Source organism: Volvox carteri (assembly GCF_000143455.1).
Source record: "Volvox carteri f. nagariensis unplaced genomic scaffold VOLCAscaffold_1, whole genome shotgun sequence".
Taxonomy (NCBI): domain Eukaryota; kingdom Viridiplantae; phylum Chlorophyta; class Chlorophyceae; order Chlamydomonadales; family Volvocaceae; genus Volvox; species Volvox carteri.
The window spans coordinates 290,618-307,839 of record NW_003307545.1 but is presented as its reverse complement, the minus strand read 5'-3'; the positions used below and the strand labels follow the sequence as shown (position 1 = coordinate 307,839).

General features: G+C 55.8%; 2 protein-coding genes across 2 annotated transcripts; both read left to right on the top strand.

Moving 5' to 3' along the window:
• Positions 1-2,654: 2,654 nt before the first annotated feature.
• myb11 (transcription factor Myb11) lies at positions 2,655-3,735 on the top strand (the record flags this gene model as incomplete). The annotated part of the gene is made up of 6 exons (XM_002945943.1): positions 2,655-2,780; positions 3,024-3,127; positions 3,197-3,269; positions 3,370-3,400; positions 3,512-3,550; positions 3,671-3,735. The coding sequence occupies 6 exons, from the start codon at positions 2,655-2,657 to the stop codon at positions 3,733-3,735; spliced, it is 438 nt and encodes a 145-aa protein (XP_002945989.1).
• Positions 3,736-12,213: 8,478 nt separating this feature from the next.
• On the top strand, positions 12,214-17,214 carry VOLCADRAFT_108817 (uncharacterized protein). Its single transcript, XM_002945942.1, has 10 exons — positions 12,214-12,346; positions 12,416-12,469; positions 12,533-12,613; positions 12,678-12,704; positions 12,784-12,846; positions 12,926-13,177; positions 13,607-13,732; positions 14,761-14,907; positions 15,329-15,512; positions 15,934-17,214. Exons 1-10 carry the CDS (start codon positions 12,299-12,301, stop codon positions 16,026-16,028), a joined length of 1,077 nt encoding a protein of 358 aa, XP_002945988.1. The 5' UTR covers positions 12,214-12,298; the 3' UTR covers positions 16,029-17,214.
• Positions 17,215-17,222: the final 8 nt, after the last annotated feature.

The following is a 17,222-nucleotide window of genomic DNA, read 5'->3' as shown; positions in this document are numbered from 1 at the left end:
TGGCTGAGACAAAAGATGCGCGGTATACATGGCACCATGCTGAAGGTTCTGAAGGCCTGTTACAGGAGAGAACGTGGCCCCCATTGTTGATGGGGTGCGTGTTCCCCTAAAGCTGATCGCAGATGACCTGAATCTGCTTGCTCACAAATATCGGCGCCTAAAGTGCCTTCTTAAGCCCCTCACTGAAGGTCGGTATGCAGCGAGCAGTGGTTCTGTGCTCCTGTCTCCCTTAACCATATTCTCATGGCTCTGCCGAAACTGGCGTGCATGCTGACCGTGCTTTGAAAGGGCGAGATCGGAAGCGGGGAGACCAGCTGCCAAGGGCCCTTACACTGCAGCAGAACACAGCCCCAGCCAACCAAGGGCCGCGCAACTGCGGCCCACCGGCCGCGACACCTCCACCGCGCGGCCCACCAACACCCACACGGCGCGCGACACACGCTCGACAAAACAATGACACGACACGAACCCAAAGAAACTCCCAACGACCACCTGATCGGCGGGGCACGAGGCGACCCCTACACCGGAACCACGGGAGATCCCCAACTGAGCTCCCCCTCCTGAGCTTCCAAGGCCCTGCTACTACGCTAAAAGACTCGACCTCAAGGAAACCCTTCCCAACCCGCCCCCTCCCGGCCCGCCGGCCGTCCAGCCGCCCCTCAGCGGGCGTCTTCCACTGGCCCGCCACTGGCCGAGCCCGGCGCAGTGTCTGCGATTGACCGGGGAGGAAGTGGAAAGTGGGGGGCCGATAATCGTCAGTCCTTGGAAGGAGGTGGGCGGGGAACTGCCAGCTACGAGCTGAATCTCGACTGAGTGGAAGGCAGAATGTCTGTAACGAGAGAGCTGAGGCGGGTTGTACTCGTCACTCGATACGGCTGTACAATAGTAGCACAGAACCAGACTTAGAGGCTCCGATCGCCTCTCTCCGTCGCATCTAAGTCAGCAAAAAATACGGTGCAGTTTGGAGGGATGCCGTGGGTTGCCAGGGGCTAGGTATTTAGGGCTTTATTACGGGCTGGATGGCTCGTTCGAATCCTGCACTGATGAGCGATTTAGTGCGGGGCAGCGAGCCACACATGACAACCTGATAGCCAAGTTCCATAGCGAGGAAGTGTTTCTGCATAAGAAAGTGCTCACCTTTATTGAAGTGCAAATCCATCCTGTCATACGGAGTCCAGGTGTGGGGACCGTACTTTATTCTCCATGTTGTTGAACGACCTCCCGACGCACATGGGTAGTACTGCTACCTCTAGAGATTCGCATGGTAGAGCTGCAACGATTCTGATGCATCTCTCTGGGTTAGGAAGGATACCGGCTAATCGTGTGTTGTTTAGGGGGCTTGGTCAATGGCCCCTCCACCTTCACTGGGCCTCACTTAAGTACCGTTTTTGGAACAAGGTTATCCTCGCGAAGGGGACTGTGTTTTTTCACAATGTTTTGCGTGAGGAGATACGCCTTGCAGTGCGTTCTGATTGTACTGCCACCAACTGGGGTGCCATGACCCTAAGGGGTCTCAGGTGCTTAGGGCACTTCCCAGAGCTGCACCCGGACACGGATGAAGTCTGGGGAAGGTCAATTTCATTTCGTCGAACCCGATCAATGTTAGATCTGTCATGGAAACATTGAAGCAGCGATTTGATGATGACTGGCAGAAGCCACGTCTTATTACAACACTCCGGGGATTTGTGTCGGACAACCGTAAACCAGGGGTTAAGATGTGCCGGCTTACCCATTGGATGGGAACGTCGAAACACACGACCTGCTACATCCCTGCGGGGTCATACTTGTCACTGCTGCGGTTTCGCTTAGGGGCGTGGCCTTTGAAGGTTAGCCAACCCGGCGGTCGATCGCGCCAACAGCGCTGGTGTAGGGTCTGTGGCAACAATAATGCAGTAGAAGATGATTTTCACGTGTTGCTAGATCCTCCCGCCGACAACGACCTACGGGAAGAGTTCCTCAACCTTGGCGTACGGCAGGCTGATATCGAGCCCGTGCGCAACATGAGGTCTGTCATGGAGATAGATGATCAGAGCGGACTTGCGCAGATCGTACACAACATCTGGATGAGGCGACGCACGTCGATAGCCGAGTAGTGAGCCTGAGTTCGCTTACGTTTCTCTCCCAGATGGGGTTAATAACCCCTTCTCTTTTCCTTTTTTGTTTTTCTTTTTTTTGATTGTGTTAGAACTCGCGGTCCTTGAGCCTCCTGGCTCGTCTGGGCCTTACGAGCTTCCGCGAGCTTGTAACATAACATAACGTAACGCTGATTTGCTTGCCGAAATGCCCTAGATGCTTTCCTCGTGAATATGGTCATTTCTAGAGCACAGCATCGACATCATCGTCTATAAGGATGAGGCTGGGTTGGTGCGCTTGAAACGCTGAGTTGGCCGATGGCCAACTCAGATTGCTCGGACCAAGCGTACGTTAGCTCGTCCCATTTGACAAGATCAGCTCGCGAAAAAGCTGAGCTGGCGAGCTTACTATTGGGGCAGCTATCCTCGGCGTCCTTGCCGCATCATGGACTGTTCTAAAAGAGCTACGTGCAAGAAACCTCTTTTACGCAATTACAGCCGCCAACTACAGCACCCAGACAACAGCATAAGGCACAACACCCGAATTTTCTTTCTGCGTCTTTGAATAATTCTCTGTACAAGATGACTGGCCGAAAGGCTGCGGAGAGTGGGCGTCCTGCGCGGCCTAGGGCGTCTGCAAAACGTCAATCCAGCTTTAGAGAGGATGACATTGGGGAGGGCGAGAAACGTGGCCCCTGGACACCAGAGGTGGGTTGTTCATTGATGCAACAGCGTGCATTGGTAAGAATGGGTCGGAAATTCGGTATCACACGGACCCTCACTGCTTCTTCCGTGCTACAAGTTGCCCACCTCCATGGAAGCCCGTATAGCCTTATACCTTACTCTAGTTTTTGTTTTATTCTGCATACGTTTACCAATTTTGTGGCCCTGCAATCTATCTTGTGGAAGGCTACCTTTGACTGGCATGGCCGGCTCGGGCACCTCGTGCAGGAGGATAAACAGCTTACGGAACTAGTTACAAATTGTGGTGCTCAACGCTGGAGCACTATTGCTGAGTCAATCCCTGGGCGCTCGGGGAAGTCCTGCAGGCTCAGGTGCGAGATGAGACTCGACGGGCCGCTGGAGCCCCTGAACGCAGTGACCCCTCAAAGTTGTTCCTGCAGGTGGTGGAACCATTTGAGCCCACAAGTTAAAAAAGGTCCTTTCAGTGAATTTGAAGACGCTGTCATCGTGCGGGTAAGGCTTCAATTGCGAGTTTCGAAGGCGTTGTCGTTATAAGTTTCACGCTAGGCACCTTTTGGAGCGTTTAAGGACATTCCTTGCTTTCATTTTGCAGTCACATGAGAAGTATGGCAACAAATGGTCAGGTTAGTCACTTGTTCAGTGATCGTAGTTGTGCCGCCCGCCGTGCAAGCGTCCCGTTCAGACGGGGTAACGTCATCCGTGTAACGCTCACACATGTATTCTGTCATGTGCAGTTATTGCCAAGCTTCTTCCAGGAAGAACTGATAATGCGGGTGAGTCCTAATTTGGTCAGCTGTCGAGATGACTTCCTGACCCTGAGCACAGCGAGGTAGCTCGGGCGCATAATTGATACTTCTTAAATCCACCAAGAATATATATATTTTGCTCCGCAGTCAAGAACCGATGGAACTCGACGCTGAGGCGCAAGCACACCGGCGGAACACTTAACAACAAGTAAGCGCAGTCCGGCGCGAGAAAGGAAGTAAAGACTCCTGCAAGCCGAACGCGCAATTCAACCCTCTCATGCCCATAATATGCCGGCGTGCCGTACCAGCCCCGTTCCCCTCCGATCCGCCCACCTATGCTCCGAAGCTCTCCGTACAACTGCCTTAAGCACCACCTCCATTCCCACGCATTGTCCATCCATCTCCACCACCACCTTCCCGGTCCCGGTCCACGCAGTCCCTCCGTTCCCCCGGTCCCTACTTTCCCTTCTCGTCAACCTCCTTCCTCTATCCTCTTCCTGTGTTGCAGGTTCGTGGACAATTATCCCGAATTGGAGCCGCTTATGGCCGACCCCGAGGCGGCCCGTGAGGCTGCGGAGTACAGCAGCAGCCTTAACGAGGGATCCGGGGAGGGCTTTGCGCTGTCGGGCACCAACATCTGCACCGGTTCGGAAGAGGACGACGTGCACCACGACCACTTAGAGGCAGAGGAGGACGAGGACGAGCGAGCTGAGGAAGAGGAGGCCGTGGAGGCGAATGGAGAGGGACAGGGAGTAGAGAGCAATGGCGACCACCATCCGACCGCGGAGCAGGCCGTGGGGGAGGAACCGCAGCTTCCGTCGCTGTCGGCGGTGATGACAGCGCGGCGCAGCAACGTGGCGCGGCGCGGCGCTGCTGTAGCGGAGACGAAGCACGCCCCGCTGAGCCGCTCTTTGTCCACGGGTGGTCATCATAACAATCACGACGGCCGCCAACAGCAGCAGCCGCATGGCCGCCGGGCGACTCTTGCGCGGGCTGCCCACCGTGCAGCCTGCACACGCAAATGGGCGGACTCCACGGAGGAGAATGAGGAGGAGAACGAGGTGGTGGTGGAGACGGAGGACGATGGGAAGCCCCTTCCGCCCACGTCCCAGGGGACACTGGAGGGGGGCCTGTCGCTGTCGCCGTCATGCTCGCCAGTGCCGGCGGTGCCTGCAGCTGCAGCAGCCGCGGCTTCGGCCGCAGCGCTTCCAGTTGCTGCTGCTGCTGTGGCGACGGCGGCAGCGCTATGTGACCACATGCCTTCTGCTGCTGGTAGTAGTGGTAGTGTTACAGCTATGGTTGGGGAGGTCCACCCCGCCGTCGACGAGGCCCACCCACATCCACACCTGGCGCAATGTTGCTCCGCAGCGGCACCCGCGGCGCCGGCAGCGACCCGGCTCCAATCTACTGGTGCACCAAGTCCCCCTCTTTCCCACCATCCTACTCCGCCTAATCCTCATCCCAAGCAGCAGCACCAGCAGCCAAGTAGTGCGCAAGCCTCCTCCCCGCGGACGGCACCAGCCGATTGTCTCAATCGCCTGGATTTGGATCTGTTCCCGCCCGCCAGCAAGCGGGTCCGCACCTCTTCAGTATGTACCGCGACCATGACCACTACTGGGCAGCCGCTCGCGCGCCAGACGTCCACGTCTGCATCGCCGCTGGAGCTGCCCAGTCTGCCCGCCCCCTGTCAGTTATTAGCCACCGCTACCACACCGGCGGTTACGGCGTCCGCCGCCGGGGCGCCGCCGTACCCCATACGTTCCGTGGATCTGGTCATGACTGCGCCTTCGGCGGGCTGCCTGGCGGCGGTGCGCTTTTCTTCGGTGGCTGGGGTCGGGTTTAAAGCCGAAATCGCTGCTTCCGCGTCCACCGATAGATGCAGCGCGCGCTCCCCGTCCGTGCCGCTATTGGCCCCGTTGGGGGATAGTGGCGGCGGCAGTAGCAGCCTCCTGGGCTCATACGTTGCGTTGCCTTCTGGGGCAGCGCAGCCTCTGCAGCAACAATTACTGCTGTCGCATCAGGTGCAGACGGCGGAGGGCCTTCAGCCGGTCGCATCCATGCCCACGTTGTTGGATTCGCCTCCGGAGGACGATTTGGAGTGGCAGTCCATTATGGAGAGCCTTGAGACGACCATGCAGAACGAGGACGTGTTCGACACGCCGGAAGGCTGGGCGGACGCCCTGTTGCAGCAGCAGCAACTTCCACAACTGCAGCAGTCACAACAATTGCTACAGCAGCAAGTGCTACTGCAGCAACAGCAGCAACAGCAACTGCAGCATATTGAGCAGCAGCAGCAGGCTCTAGCCGCACAATCAGGGCTGCGTCTGGTCAATACATCGTCCTCGTCGTCGTCCTCCTGCTACAGCGGCGCGCCCTCCTCTGCACTCAGCGGCGGCTGCTCGGGGCTGCCGTCCTGGGCCTCCTCCTGCTCGCCCCAGGTGCCCGCTGCACCCCTTGCTACTGCTGCAGCAGCTACTTCATGCCACCTCACCCAGATGCCGCTGCAGCTACAGCCCATCACTCTGCTACCATCCTCGGAGGTGCGTACCGGTATTAGGTGAATGGGCGGCGGGGTGGGTGGATAGGCTTATGGATTGGGCCGGTTTCCGTGCCGGCTGCTGGGGGTCGGCAGCCCCATGGCCATTAGATGCTCTCCACATATAGTAAGCCATTTCCGTGTCAGGCAACCCAGCAGCGAAGGTTAGGAGACAATGGCCGGCCATTATGTTTACATGACGGCCGAAAGGATATCGCCGCGTCGCTAAAAGGTCGCGTCCTTTCCTTTGTACACATACACATACACATACACACCCATGAAGGTTGTGACGTTTCAAGCATGCACATGCACACGTACCCACATGCATGCAGAGACGTATGCGACTAACGTACAGACAGACAAACAGACACTGCAACCCTAGATCTGCGTTTTGATGTAGGCTGCCATCCCGTTTGATCCGTTTTGGGATAGTATATATGTACGGACGTATATCTATGGCGTGCGATGGTTGCAAGGCGTCGCTGAGCCTCCCAGCCGCATTCTCGAAGTGGTCCTCGTCCCCCCTGCCGCAGCTGACCACGGCGCAAAGAAGGCATCGCGGAATGCTGGCACCGCCACTACCTCAACAGCAGCAGCAACAGCAATTGCTGTTTGCAACCCAGGAGCAGCAGCAGCAGCAGCTGCACATCCGCTCCGTGTTGCTCGGCGAGTCGCCCTGGGCCGGTGGGCCGGTGAGCACATTTAAAATAAGGCAATGGGTGGTCCGCAATGTCTATACATGTATGATACAACACTAGATTGCAGGTTCTCTGCAGGTTCTCCTCTCTCCTCTCTCCCTCTCCCTCTGCCCCCGCCTCCCTCGTTATGTACCCGCAAGGACATACCTCCTGTGTGGGCGACCGGGCCCGGGGCTACCCTGGGTTGAGTTGTGTGTTTTAACATGTCGGATGGCATGTTATGGATTTGGGTGAAAGGTGATGAGGAGCACCTTTCCCGGCCCGCCTCCCGGACCATTTCCGTCCTATCCCTACCCCAGCCCATCCCATGTCACTTGTGACACAAACGCATTCGCCCGCCGGACCACAGGCAGCAGATTTAAACATGGCCATGCCCTTCCAGCTGGATTTGGCTGGGGAGGGGAGCTGCGCCGGCTACCTGCTCAATCACCAACAGCAGCAACAACAGCAACCCATCATGGCACTCTTCCAGCCGCTACAGGCCACCACCACATGCAGCTACATACCATCAACGTCGTCGTACGATTTCGGCAGGTTCGGTGGTGGCGGAGGCTGCTTTTCGGACCCCATGGCATTCTTCGTCTGACCAGCTGCGATCTGACTGATTACCTGATGCGATCCGGTCTGATTTGGGGACGCGCGGGAGGTTGGGACGTGCGGGGAGGCGCGCTGCCAGGTCTGACATTGGGCGGAGCGCGCCATTCCCCATCGGGCGAGAGAGGAGATCCCTCGCGGCTTTTTATAGTGGGCTGCAGCGTTGAGCACTATTATGAGAGAATGGATGCGTGGTGGGTTGCTGTTGCTGTTGCTGTTGCAGGTGTGTACAGACATGACACATAAGAGTGTGTCGTCGCCAGCTGATGTTGTTTGTTGTTGTGGTGTGTGTGCGTGTGTGTGCTTGTCTGTACGGAGAAATGCGGCTGCATCATACATATGTATGTATCTGCGTACGTCTTGTTGTTGGGTTGTACTTCATGACACCTCGTCACTATAGTGAAAACCAGAGGGATTGAAACCAGAATGTTCATTTGCGATTTCTTGTCGTTTTTCCTGGCTTCTCGGTACTGCTTTTCAAGGAAAAGCTTCATGTTGCACTACTTCATCTGCTGCTATTGCTGCTGTTGTTGCCGTGCTATTTGCTGGTATTGCTTTCCGACGTGAGCTTGTTAGGTAACCTGCCGCGGTATTAAGGTTTTACAATCCTGCTTTACTGCTGGGCATCCACCCGGGCACATCCTTGAAAGGCCGCGCCATTACTGAGCTGTGCTTGGCAGCAGGCTGGCCTCTCGCCGCTCCCCCGGGAGCCCGGGGGGTAGGGGTAACACAAGAACCCGGCTCCCCGGAGTGATTCGACCGGATCCCATTGGCCATGGCTGCGCCACTGCGTTTGGTCCAGGGTGCCTTGTTGGGGTGACCGCCGTTGCAGCAGCGACAACAGGACCCGCGGCCCGGATACCGCGGCCGGTTGGTTGGGCGGAACAGTGTTGGATTGTTTGTATGCGGGCATTTCCGCAACAAGCAAACTCCCAACTCCTTAAGAGGCGATTCCACTGTGATGAAGTGCCTCATTTTCAACTGCGGTGAGGTGAGAGGCATATCGTAAATTGTGAGATCTTTGAGTATGTTTTCATGGTCGGCTGTGCGCATCCAGCCGTCGGCCCCTGCTGATATCTGCATTCCTGGTTTGCTTAGTTCATTGGCAACAAAACATGTAGTTATCCTTAAGTAACTTTTCTCTATTGTCCCTTTCCCCCCGGCGTCAGCATCAGCATCACACCGCCTGATGTCGCAACGGGTATGATAGGGCCTGGTAAACGTCACGCAGTGTGCGGATGATGTTCATGAATTATCTGCGTGTCTGCACTAATTGTCACTATTGGATGCCCGCACGGCATATATACGATCATGGGGCACCAGCCGCCATGTATGGCAAGGATGCCCGGTACGGTCTTACGGTAGTGGGTCACTGAGATGTGGTGTTGCTATTGGGCACCACTCAGCTACGTTTAGTTGGAAGGCGCTCACCTAAAGGAGGGATTACCTTAGGGGGATTGTTGTCCAACTGCTTTCGGCTGGGTGTCAGGGTATTGGGGGTTTGAAGTGGCGGCCTGAGGGTCTGAGAGTTTGGGGGGACTGAGGGAGCTGACACGCCTCCCGAACCTCCCCCCGCCCCGTGGGGGGGTGCGTGTGGTACGAAGATGTGCGCTGAGAAATGCCGTACCGAATTTCTGTCATTGACCGCAAGCATATCTGTATCTATCTACTTACCTACCTGGCTGGCTGACTGGCTAAGAAACAGCGTTTGTGTCCATTTATGTATGTATGTTCGCATTTATGCGGTTAAGTGGGTTGCGGAGCGAAGTGTGTGTATTCGCGTCGATTAGGTACAGCTTGTACGGCACGCCGCCGGCGGTCCTCTGAGAGTCTTGACTTGGACGGACGCAGTCCGCAATGACGGTGTTAGTTGTCAGTTTGTGAGACGTTAAAATGATATGGAAGCAGACGTCCGGTCGTGAGTTTGTCGGCGAGCAGAGGAGGAGCGAAGGAGGCAAGAGACTTTGCTAGAGACTTTTGGCGTTCAATGAGTATATCGGTATCGGGTCGCTGCGTCGCGATAGTTACTGGCGACCACCACTGACTACCGCTGGGGTGCTAGTATTCCGTGTGTGTACGATATGTGTGTATGTGTGTGACGCCCAATGTGCGCGGGCATATAAATATGTATGCATGCACGCTTTTAAATGTATGCTCATGTATGAGGGCGCTGCCGGCAAGGGCACAAAGCGCAGATGGCAACGGAAGGTGCCACAACACGTGTCTCTGCTCGGTGCGTGTTGTTTTGCAGTTTGGGAATGTATTACTGGTGCTGGTGTTGTTGATGGTGACGTAACGAGGGTGTGATTCCGCGATGCGCACATGGCGCAGTGTGGGCCCTGTGGAAATTATGGTACCCACCACAGCACCCGCACTCCTCCGCTGAGACCTCCCGTTTGAAAGTCCTGGGAGGTGGCTGTGTCTCAAGATTATGCCTTAGTACATAGGAGTATCGCTTGTTGTATTGTGCTTGTTTGTGAGCGTGTGTCAGAAACGCGGCATGCACATGTATGTGCCTGTGTGCCAGTCATGTAGCATCTTTGTCCGTAAACAATTACGCAGCGGGGACGGAATTCGATACCTATTTGCTGGCTGCAACTTAATTCTTGATCGGTTGGGGGCGGAGCCAGAACATCGAAGATAATGTGATAGCGGTGATTGTGACGTTTGGTGGTGGTGGTGGTGGTTGGTCTGCACGGTGCCCGGACGGTCGTGTCGTGTTTTCTGTGGCTAGTGATGCGGAGGAGGGCTTGCAGGTGGGAGATGATGGCAATGTACGACCACGTGGGGGAGGGTAACACTTACCCAAGTAAAAGCAGAGGGTGGCGATTGCGTAATCTGCGCACTTGCAACATGCCCTGCCTGTGCAACACGCACGTGGGCTTTAACCAGCTGAAAAACAACCGTCATATCGATCATTAGACGCATGCGGCTGATTTCGAAAGCGGGGTTTGCAATGCGGCTGTGTGTGTGCGTATATATTTGTGTATTACTCCGTCTTCCCGATCCACCTCGCCACCCTGTCCCATCGGGGCCCCCATACGGTTTATCATGCTCGTCTGCCCATGCCAGCTCCCGCGGCACTGCTGTCTGTGTCCTTCCGGGGTTTCCCTCCATCGCAATTAGATCAATGACATGTATAACTGTGAAATGCATAGATGAGGACACAGGTACCTATGCTAGCCTAGTACCTAAGCATATACCTATGCATATGCAAGCAACGGATGGCGACCGGTGAGAGTGTTATGCGGGTTTTCCGGCAGCGCCACAAGATTTCCCACGACGGACCGGTCCCTGCCTGCTGCTTTACATGCCACTATTCGGTCTTTTTTGTTGAGCGCCATGGGGGCATTGAGCGACACGACTGCGGCCTGGCGAAGGGGGGAAGGCGGAATGAAGCAGCTGCTGCGCGGTCATAGCATGTCATCATATTACCTCCTATGAAGTCCGATTCCTAGCATCTGTAGTTATTGTGGAAGGCCGAGTAGAAACTGCTGTTTCTGGGGGGGTGGCCGGGCAGGTCACCAGAGCCAAGTGGCGTGCGCTCTCCTGCCGGGATTCGGAGCTGTTCGTGTGTGGTGTGTATTTCTTTCCTCTGCTGGTACTTCTTTCCTGCTGGTACTTCAAGGAGTGCTGGCGGCTGCTTCCGTCCTCCTCCCGCCTCTTAGGTTGTGAGGGAGAGGTTTAAAAAGGAGGCACAACTCAGGACCCGTGTCACCCCTCCGAGTGGGGTGGTGAGAGTAATCAAATGAAGAAATGACTCATCTGGCTGGTGGTGGTGCTTTAAGAGCCCCTGCTGTTACCGCTGTAACCGAATGGTGCGCACGTGTCATGGATTTCATGCCGTCGACGGTTGCGTGTAGCATGTGTTTGGTATGGCGAGGTGAACCCAAATCCCTAGGCTTGCGGCCCGTCATCCAACGTTTCTCTGTGGAAGCCCGAAGGTGGATTTTTGCTGATTGGCTCATGGCGCGGAATTAGACGACTGCGAGATGGTGCAAAGGAGTATCGTCCACATCACCCAAGCGTACGTGAGGTATTCCAGGCAGGTTCGACCATTTCTCAAACGTGCATTGCGCATGTGGAGGGGTGCCGGGTGTACGTGACCTGCAGCCCTGCCCACGGAGCAGTGTCGGCCGGTGTGTTCAATAAAAGAATAACGGATTTGGCAAAGGAGTGGCATGCACAGTAGGATTGTGAAGGGAGCAGGGAACCTGATGCGTGGGTGTGTGCCCCGAAACCCGTATCTCGGCTGCGGCCTTCAAGGGAAAAAATTGTAGCTAGAGCCAGCGGAGTACCAAGGCCAGGACAAGAAGATGCGTGGCAGCGCATGTGGGGGAAAGAGCGTTACGGCTTATGGGCTTCGGCTTGTACAACAATGCTTCCGCTTGTGTGCACGAGGGTGCTGCGACAAACTCAGCTAAAACATACGCTTGGCCCCTCCTCAAAGGCTCTGCTTTTCACACCCAGCTTTCCCCGGCATTATGCCGCGTTGAGGACCTGCAAATTTGCATACATAATCCCATTCGAGGGACATGGGGCCCGCTCCGCAATTGGTCAGAGCGCCATAGGAATGGCGTGCCCCGTATTCCAGCAGCAGAGCTTGTTACAGCTCCGTCTCGCGTCTCGAAGAAGTGCCGGTAGCTAATTGGCTTGTAGATAGCGCGTGACAACCTTTGGTGAGTGCTTGTGTCAGAACATCATAACAATTATAATTAACATGGGCACGCAAGTCTCAGAGTCTTCGTTTTGTAGCTGACCTGAGGAAATTGCGCATAAATGTTACTGCCAAAGACGTGTACGGCAATACTTCCGGGGAATGGGCAGGTCCACGTTGACGGAACAAGCTTATTCCTTAGCTGTAGGACAGTATATACAGTCTCGCTGACGTTTTGGTTCTGCGTGATCAACGAGCAGCACGCGCGGGCCTTCACGATCAGCCCGAAAATGCTGCCCGGTCTCCTACAACAAGCTCGCAACCATGGGGTTCTCTTTGTAAGTTTTAACCAAAGCAGCACACACTTATTTTGGGGCATGGTCTTACATCTCCATATGTGCCTGCAGCGCCTGCCGCGACTCACTGCGGCTGTCCGTGGGTTCGCTAGCGCGCAAAGCGAGGTGCGTTCATGTAAAGCTCTCGACGCAGTTGGACATGGTGTAATATGTTGATCTTGTTCTCAGATGACGGTGCGTGACGCGCTGAACTCGGCGCTTGATGAGGAGCTGGCTCGTGACGACAAGGTCTACATTCTTGGTGAAGAGGTATGAATGCATGCGGCTGTTACCATGACTTGAATTTTATTTATTTACATTGTTTCATTTTTAGGTTGGCGAGTACCAAGGCGCATACAAGGTGAGCCCTCTTTGAACACGTGTGCGACTGCTCGAGACCGGAACTGTACAACTGACGAGCTTTATGATACCGTTTGCAGATTACCAGAGGGCTACTGCAAAAGTATGGCCCGGATAGGGTAAAGGACACGCCAATTACCGAGGTAGGCCCGACAGGCAGGTGGCGTAAGCTTTAATACCACCACCAACAGACTTGGCGTGTACCCCCCGGAATGCCGTCAGGCTGGCTTCACGGGTATCGCCGTCGGCTCTGCTTTCGCGGGACTCAAACCCGTGTGCGAGTTCATGACTTGGAACTTCGCCATGCAAGCCATCGACCAGATCATTAACTCAGCCGCAAAGACGCTCTACATGTCGGCGGGTCAGATCAGCTGTCCCATCGTGTTCCGTGGTCCAAACGGCGCTGCGGCGGGCGTGGCCGCACAGCACTCGCAGTGCTTCGCCTCCTGGTACAGCTCAGTCCCGGGCCTTAAGGTAAGAACCCCGTGCACGCCTGAACACCATCGCCACAGGAAGCACCAGCCAGTAAGCACGGATTAGGATTGGGAAGGGATGCAGCACCTGTCGGCAGCCGCGTGTGGGCTCAGCACTTATTAAACGACTACCCAGCAATGCAGCTGCGCCGAGGCCAAACTTGGGCAGACAACGGCTGTCTGTTCAGGTGACCATTACGTTCTTTCCAATGATTACTGGCTGGCGTGAGGGAGGGAGGCGCACAAGGCGCTGTTTGCACAATTTTAAGATCCACTCCGGCTCAATGGACTACACCAAAGCCGTAAATAGGTGAACGGGCATCCGCGCATGCTACTGTGTGTCCATCAGAGCCGCGTTAATCTTAGCAACTGGGTTGTTCTTATGACGACGTTAGCGCACGTATGTACTCTCTACGGCTTGTACGGGCAGGTCCTGGCGCCGTACGACTCTGAGGACGCTCGTGGGTTGCTGAAGGCGGCCATTCGGGACCCAGACCCGGTTGTGTTCCTGGAGAATGAGATTATGTATGGCCAGGCCTTCCCTGTGAACGCACAGGTGGGTCAGGGTCCGGCTGAAGGATGGGCGCGGCGCTGGGTCATTAACCTCCTGGAAACTGAGGGCAGTTGGGCTAGTGGGAATGGCCCAAGGTGGTTACAGTGTGCAGTAACGGTAATTAGGTGGATAGGGGTTGATATTAGGGCCGGATAGGGTTTGATACGGATGCAGGGGACTGGCGGAAGCTCGTTCTTTGGTTCTCATCATGGTGGGGATGTATATAGTTCCTGAATGCAAGTGATCGCACCGGGAACAGCAACGACGGCAACGGTGACGTTTGAACATAATGGCAAGGGTTACTGCAGCAACAATAACAGAACAAAGGATGGTGAAGCAGCCGTACAAGAGATGGCAGCGCGGGAACTGCTACCGGTACAACAATCTTTAACGCGTACGCAGTGGTGGCGGGCAGTTGCCGCCGGAGGCGGAAAACGCTTCATGCTCCATCTACCTTGCCTTCCCTGGTCCATTCGCTGGAAGGAGCGGAGGTTCAACTAGGCCTAGGCACGGCGTGACCGGCTGGTCCAAGCTGCGAGACCAGGAAGGGACTCGCTCGAAGTCTGCTGTTCTGGGGACAATGGCAGGCAGGGGTACGACGAGGGGCCGTGGACAGATCTTCCACCGTCAGGCTCCTCTTTTACTTGTGTGACATCGGAATCAGTTAACAGCATACGAGGGTCCCAGCGACAACCGATCTGGAGAGGGAAGGATTAGCTAATAATCCACGCTTTGCGGGATGCAGAGTTGCACTTGCAATGCTTTGCCCACCAGCGCGCCAGCAGCAACAAACAACTTTTACCAGTGGAGGGATGGTTGCGGCCTGATTGCCTGGTTGCCTCCTGCAGCGGTGATGGTAGCGTGGTTTCCAAGGGGTTGCACCCTGCACGCCGGGAAAATGCTCAGCCCGGGGCATCAGCGGCCGCGATATGACAACTGCAAGTGTCCCTTCTGATGTTCACGTTTTTGCCCTCCCCAGCACTGCCCATTTCCTTTTTTGGCCCCGTCCACCCTCTTCTGCGATCCTTTAGATTCTCGACAAGGACTTCACGTTGCCCATTGGCAAGGCCAAGGTGATGCGGGAGGGCAAGCACGTGACGTTGGTGTCCTTCTCCAAGATGGTGGGCTACTGCCTCAAGGCGGCGGACCACTTGTCCAAGGAAGGGGTGCATTGCGAGGTGAGAGGAGGAGAGGGATTCAGCGGGGAAGAGGAATAGGGAGGTGGAAGAGGGATGGGGCTCGAAAGGTTTAAAGTTAGGGACGGGCCACCTCAAGGCAACCACCGCCGCAATCGAAATTTTGAGTCACCCACCCTTATCACCTGGCTACGGCCTGATTCCCAGAATGTCTGCGATTGTTTGTGTTTTCCTGTTTTTTCTTGATCTGCCTCGCCATATGCACGGACATGGCCTTCACCATGGGTTCGCCACATCAGCCTGTCTCTCTTTGCCCACAGCTCCATTTGTTGACATGCGACATGAGTGATGTCGCTTTTAATGCCATTACCCATGGTCATTACCCATGTCGTAAGAATAAACGCATGCACGCTCCTCTTCCCGCTTCCTGTACCCCCTCTGTCTCCCTGAACTCACCCGCCAGGTGATCAACCTGCGCTCCATCAAGCCCCTGGACAAGGACACCTTGGTGGCCTCTTTGAAGAAGACCCACCGCATGGTGACAGTGGAGGAGGGCTGGCCGCAATGCGGTGTAGGCTCGGAAATCGCTGCGCTGATGCAGGAGCTGGCGTTTGATGAGCTGGATGCACCCGTGCTGCGAGTCACAGGTGCGTGTGTGGTGGGGGCCGGAGTTACGCAACATTACCAGTAGGCCACGTAAAGGTGTGTGTACGCATGTGCTGGAAGGGAACATCGCCGATGTCGGAATGTAGTATGCATGCGTGTGCGTATTGGGTGGGAACACGGCTTACGTTGATGGAGCTGGCCACGGCAAGGTAGGTTGGGTAAGGAACGCCCCGGTCGGCCCGCCAAACTTTGGATGCCGTCCGGAACTGATTTCCCCGCCCAGACCTTGAGCTTCCAATGCGTACCGTCCTTCACTCATGCCGGGATAATCGGACGTTTATTATGGGACTACAGGCATCGCTGTGTGCCTGGGTTTAGGATCTTTGTTATGCAGCTGGTTCGCGTTGGGTTGTCATGGCCCACACACTCGTGGCTACCCCTTATCTCCGCAACACTCCGCAGGTGCCGAGGTGCCCATGCCGTACGCGGCCAACCTGGAGGCCGCAGCTCTCCCCCAAGTGGATGATATCATCAAGGCGGTCAAGAGCGTTCTGTGAAAAGTATTTGGCATAGGTGGTGTGGTTGAACCTGATACTTAAGTGGGAGAGCGAGACGTGTTTTTCTTTGGCGGCAACTGGTAGGCGTGGGTGGAGACCTTCAATAACCTTGGAAACTGGTGGCTGGATAAAGAGGGTGGGACGACAGACTTGGGCCGCTCGTCTTTGGACGGAACCCACCTTCTACCCATGAGGGTATCTGGTCTCAGCTATCTGGCCCTTCTCGGGGCTTGTCGGTTTGAAGCGGTTTCTAATTGGAGGCAGCGAGCAGAGTGCGGGGGGGAGGAGGGGAGTACCAGAAGGCGGGTTTCACCTGGGCGAAAGGAGAGGTGGTAGCACGACACAGGGCATCGCCTTGTACCGTGCAGGCGGGGTTTCATGTCTCTGGTGGGGCTTACCACTGCTGCGGGTGTGGAAGTTGCACTGCTGCCGTTGCGTGTCCCACTCCGCGCACTGGATGTGATCGGCAGTGATCGTTTGCTTCCAAGGCCATCATCATCCATCATGCCGGCCAGATTGGACGACGGAGGGATGGATAGGCGGATGGGTAGGAAAGCCATGTCTTCTCGCATGCTCTCTCCGGGACTCGTTTGGTGCAACGTCTCGTGTAGGGGAAGGGTAGGAGGTGGCGATTATCCATAGGATGGTGGAGCTTCGGCCTATGACTTGCGGCTGTCGCTGCTAGCGACATAGCGGATAGGCATGTCGCAGGGCAAGAGGATGACAGAGGAGGTGGCGATGCGTGTTTCGTAGTATCAGCTTGTCCAAGCAGTTTCGATAGTAGGTCGAATGCACTGTAAAATCCCACTCGGGCGGAAAGGTGGTGAGGTGGTGGCCGGTCGGCTGCTGAAGTTTGTGCGCTACGCTGCACTGCAACGGCTGGGCGTTGTGTTTGGCAGTACTGTGCATCGCAACGAGTGCTGAAGAGCATAGGCGGGGAAGGTGTATCGGGCATGTACCTGTGTTCTGTGCAGTCCGCATTGCGCAGTGATGGCGACGGTGGCGCTGGCTTGGAGGAGCTGGAGAAGGACACCTCGAATGGCTTCATATGTATTATGTTTTTTAGCAAGCGTGGTGGGCCTGACTTATTTAACGGGCAGCGCTTGTGCCCTTCCCGTACGCGTTTCATAGGACAACATACATCCATATACAAGGGTTTGGCACCACTGGTAAGGCGCGATCATTGCCCCCGGG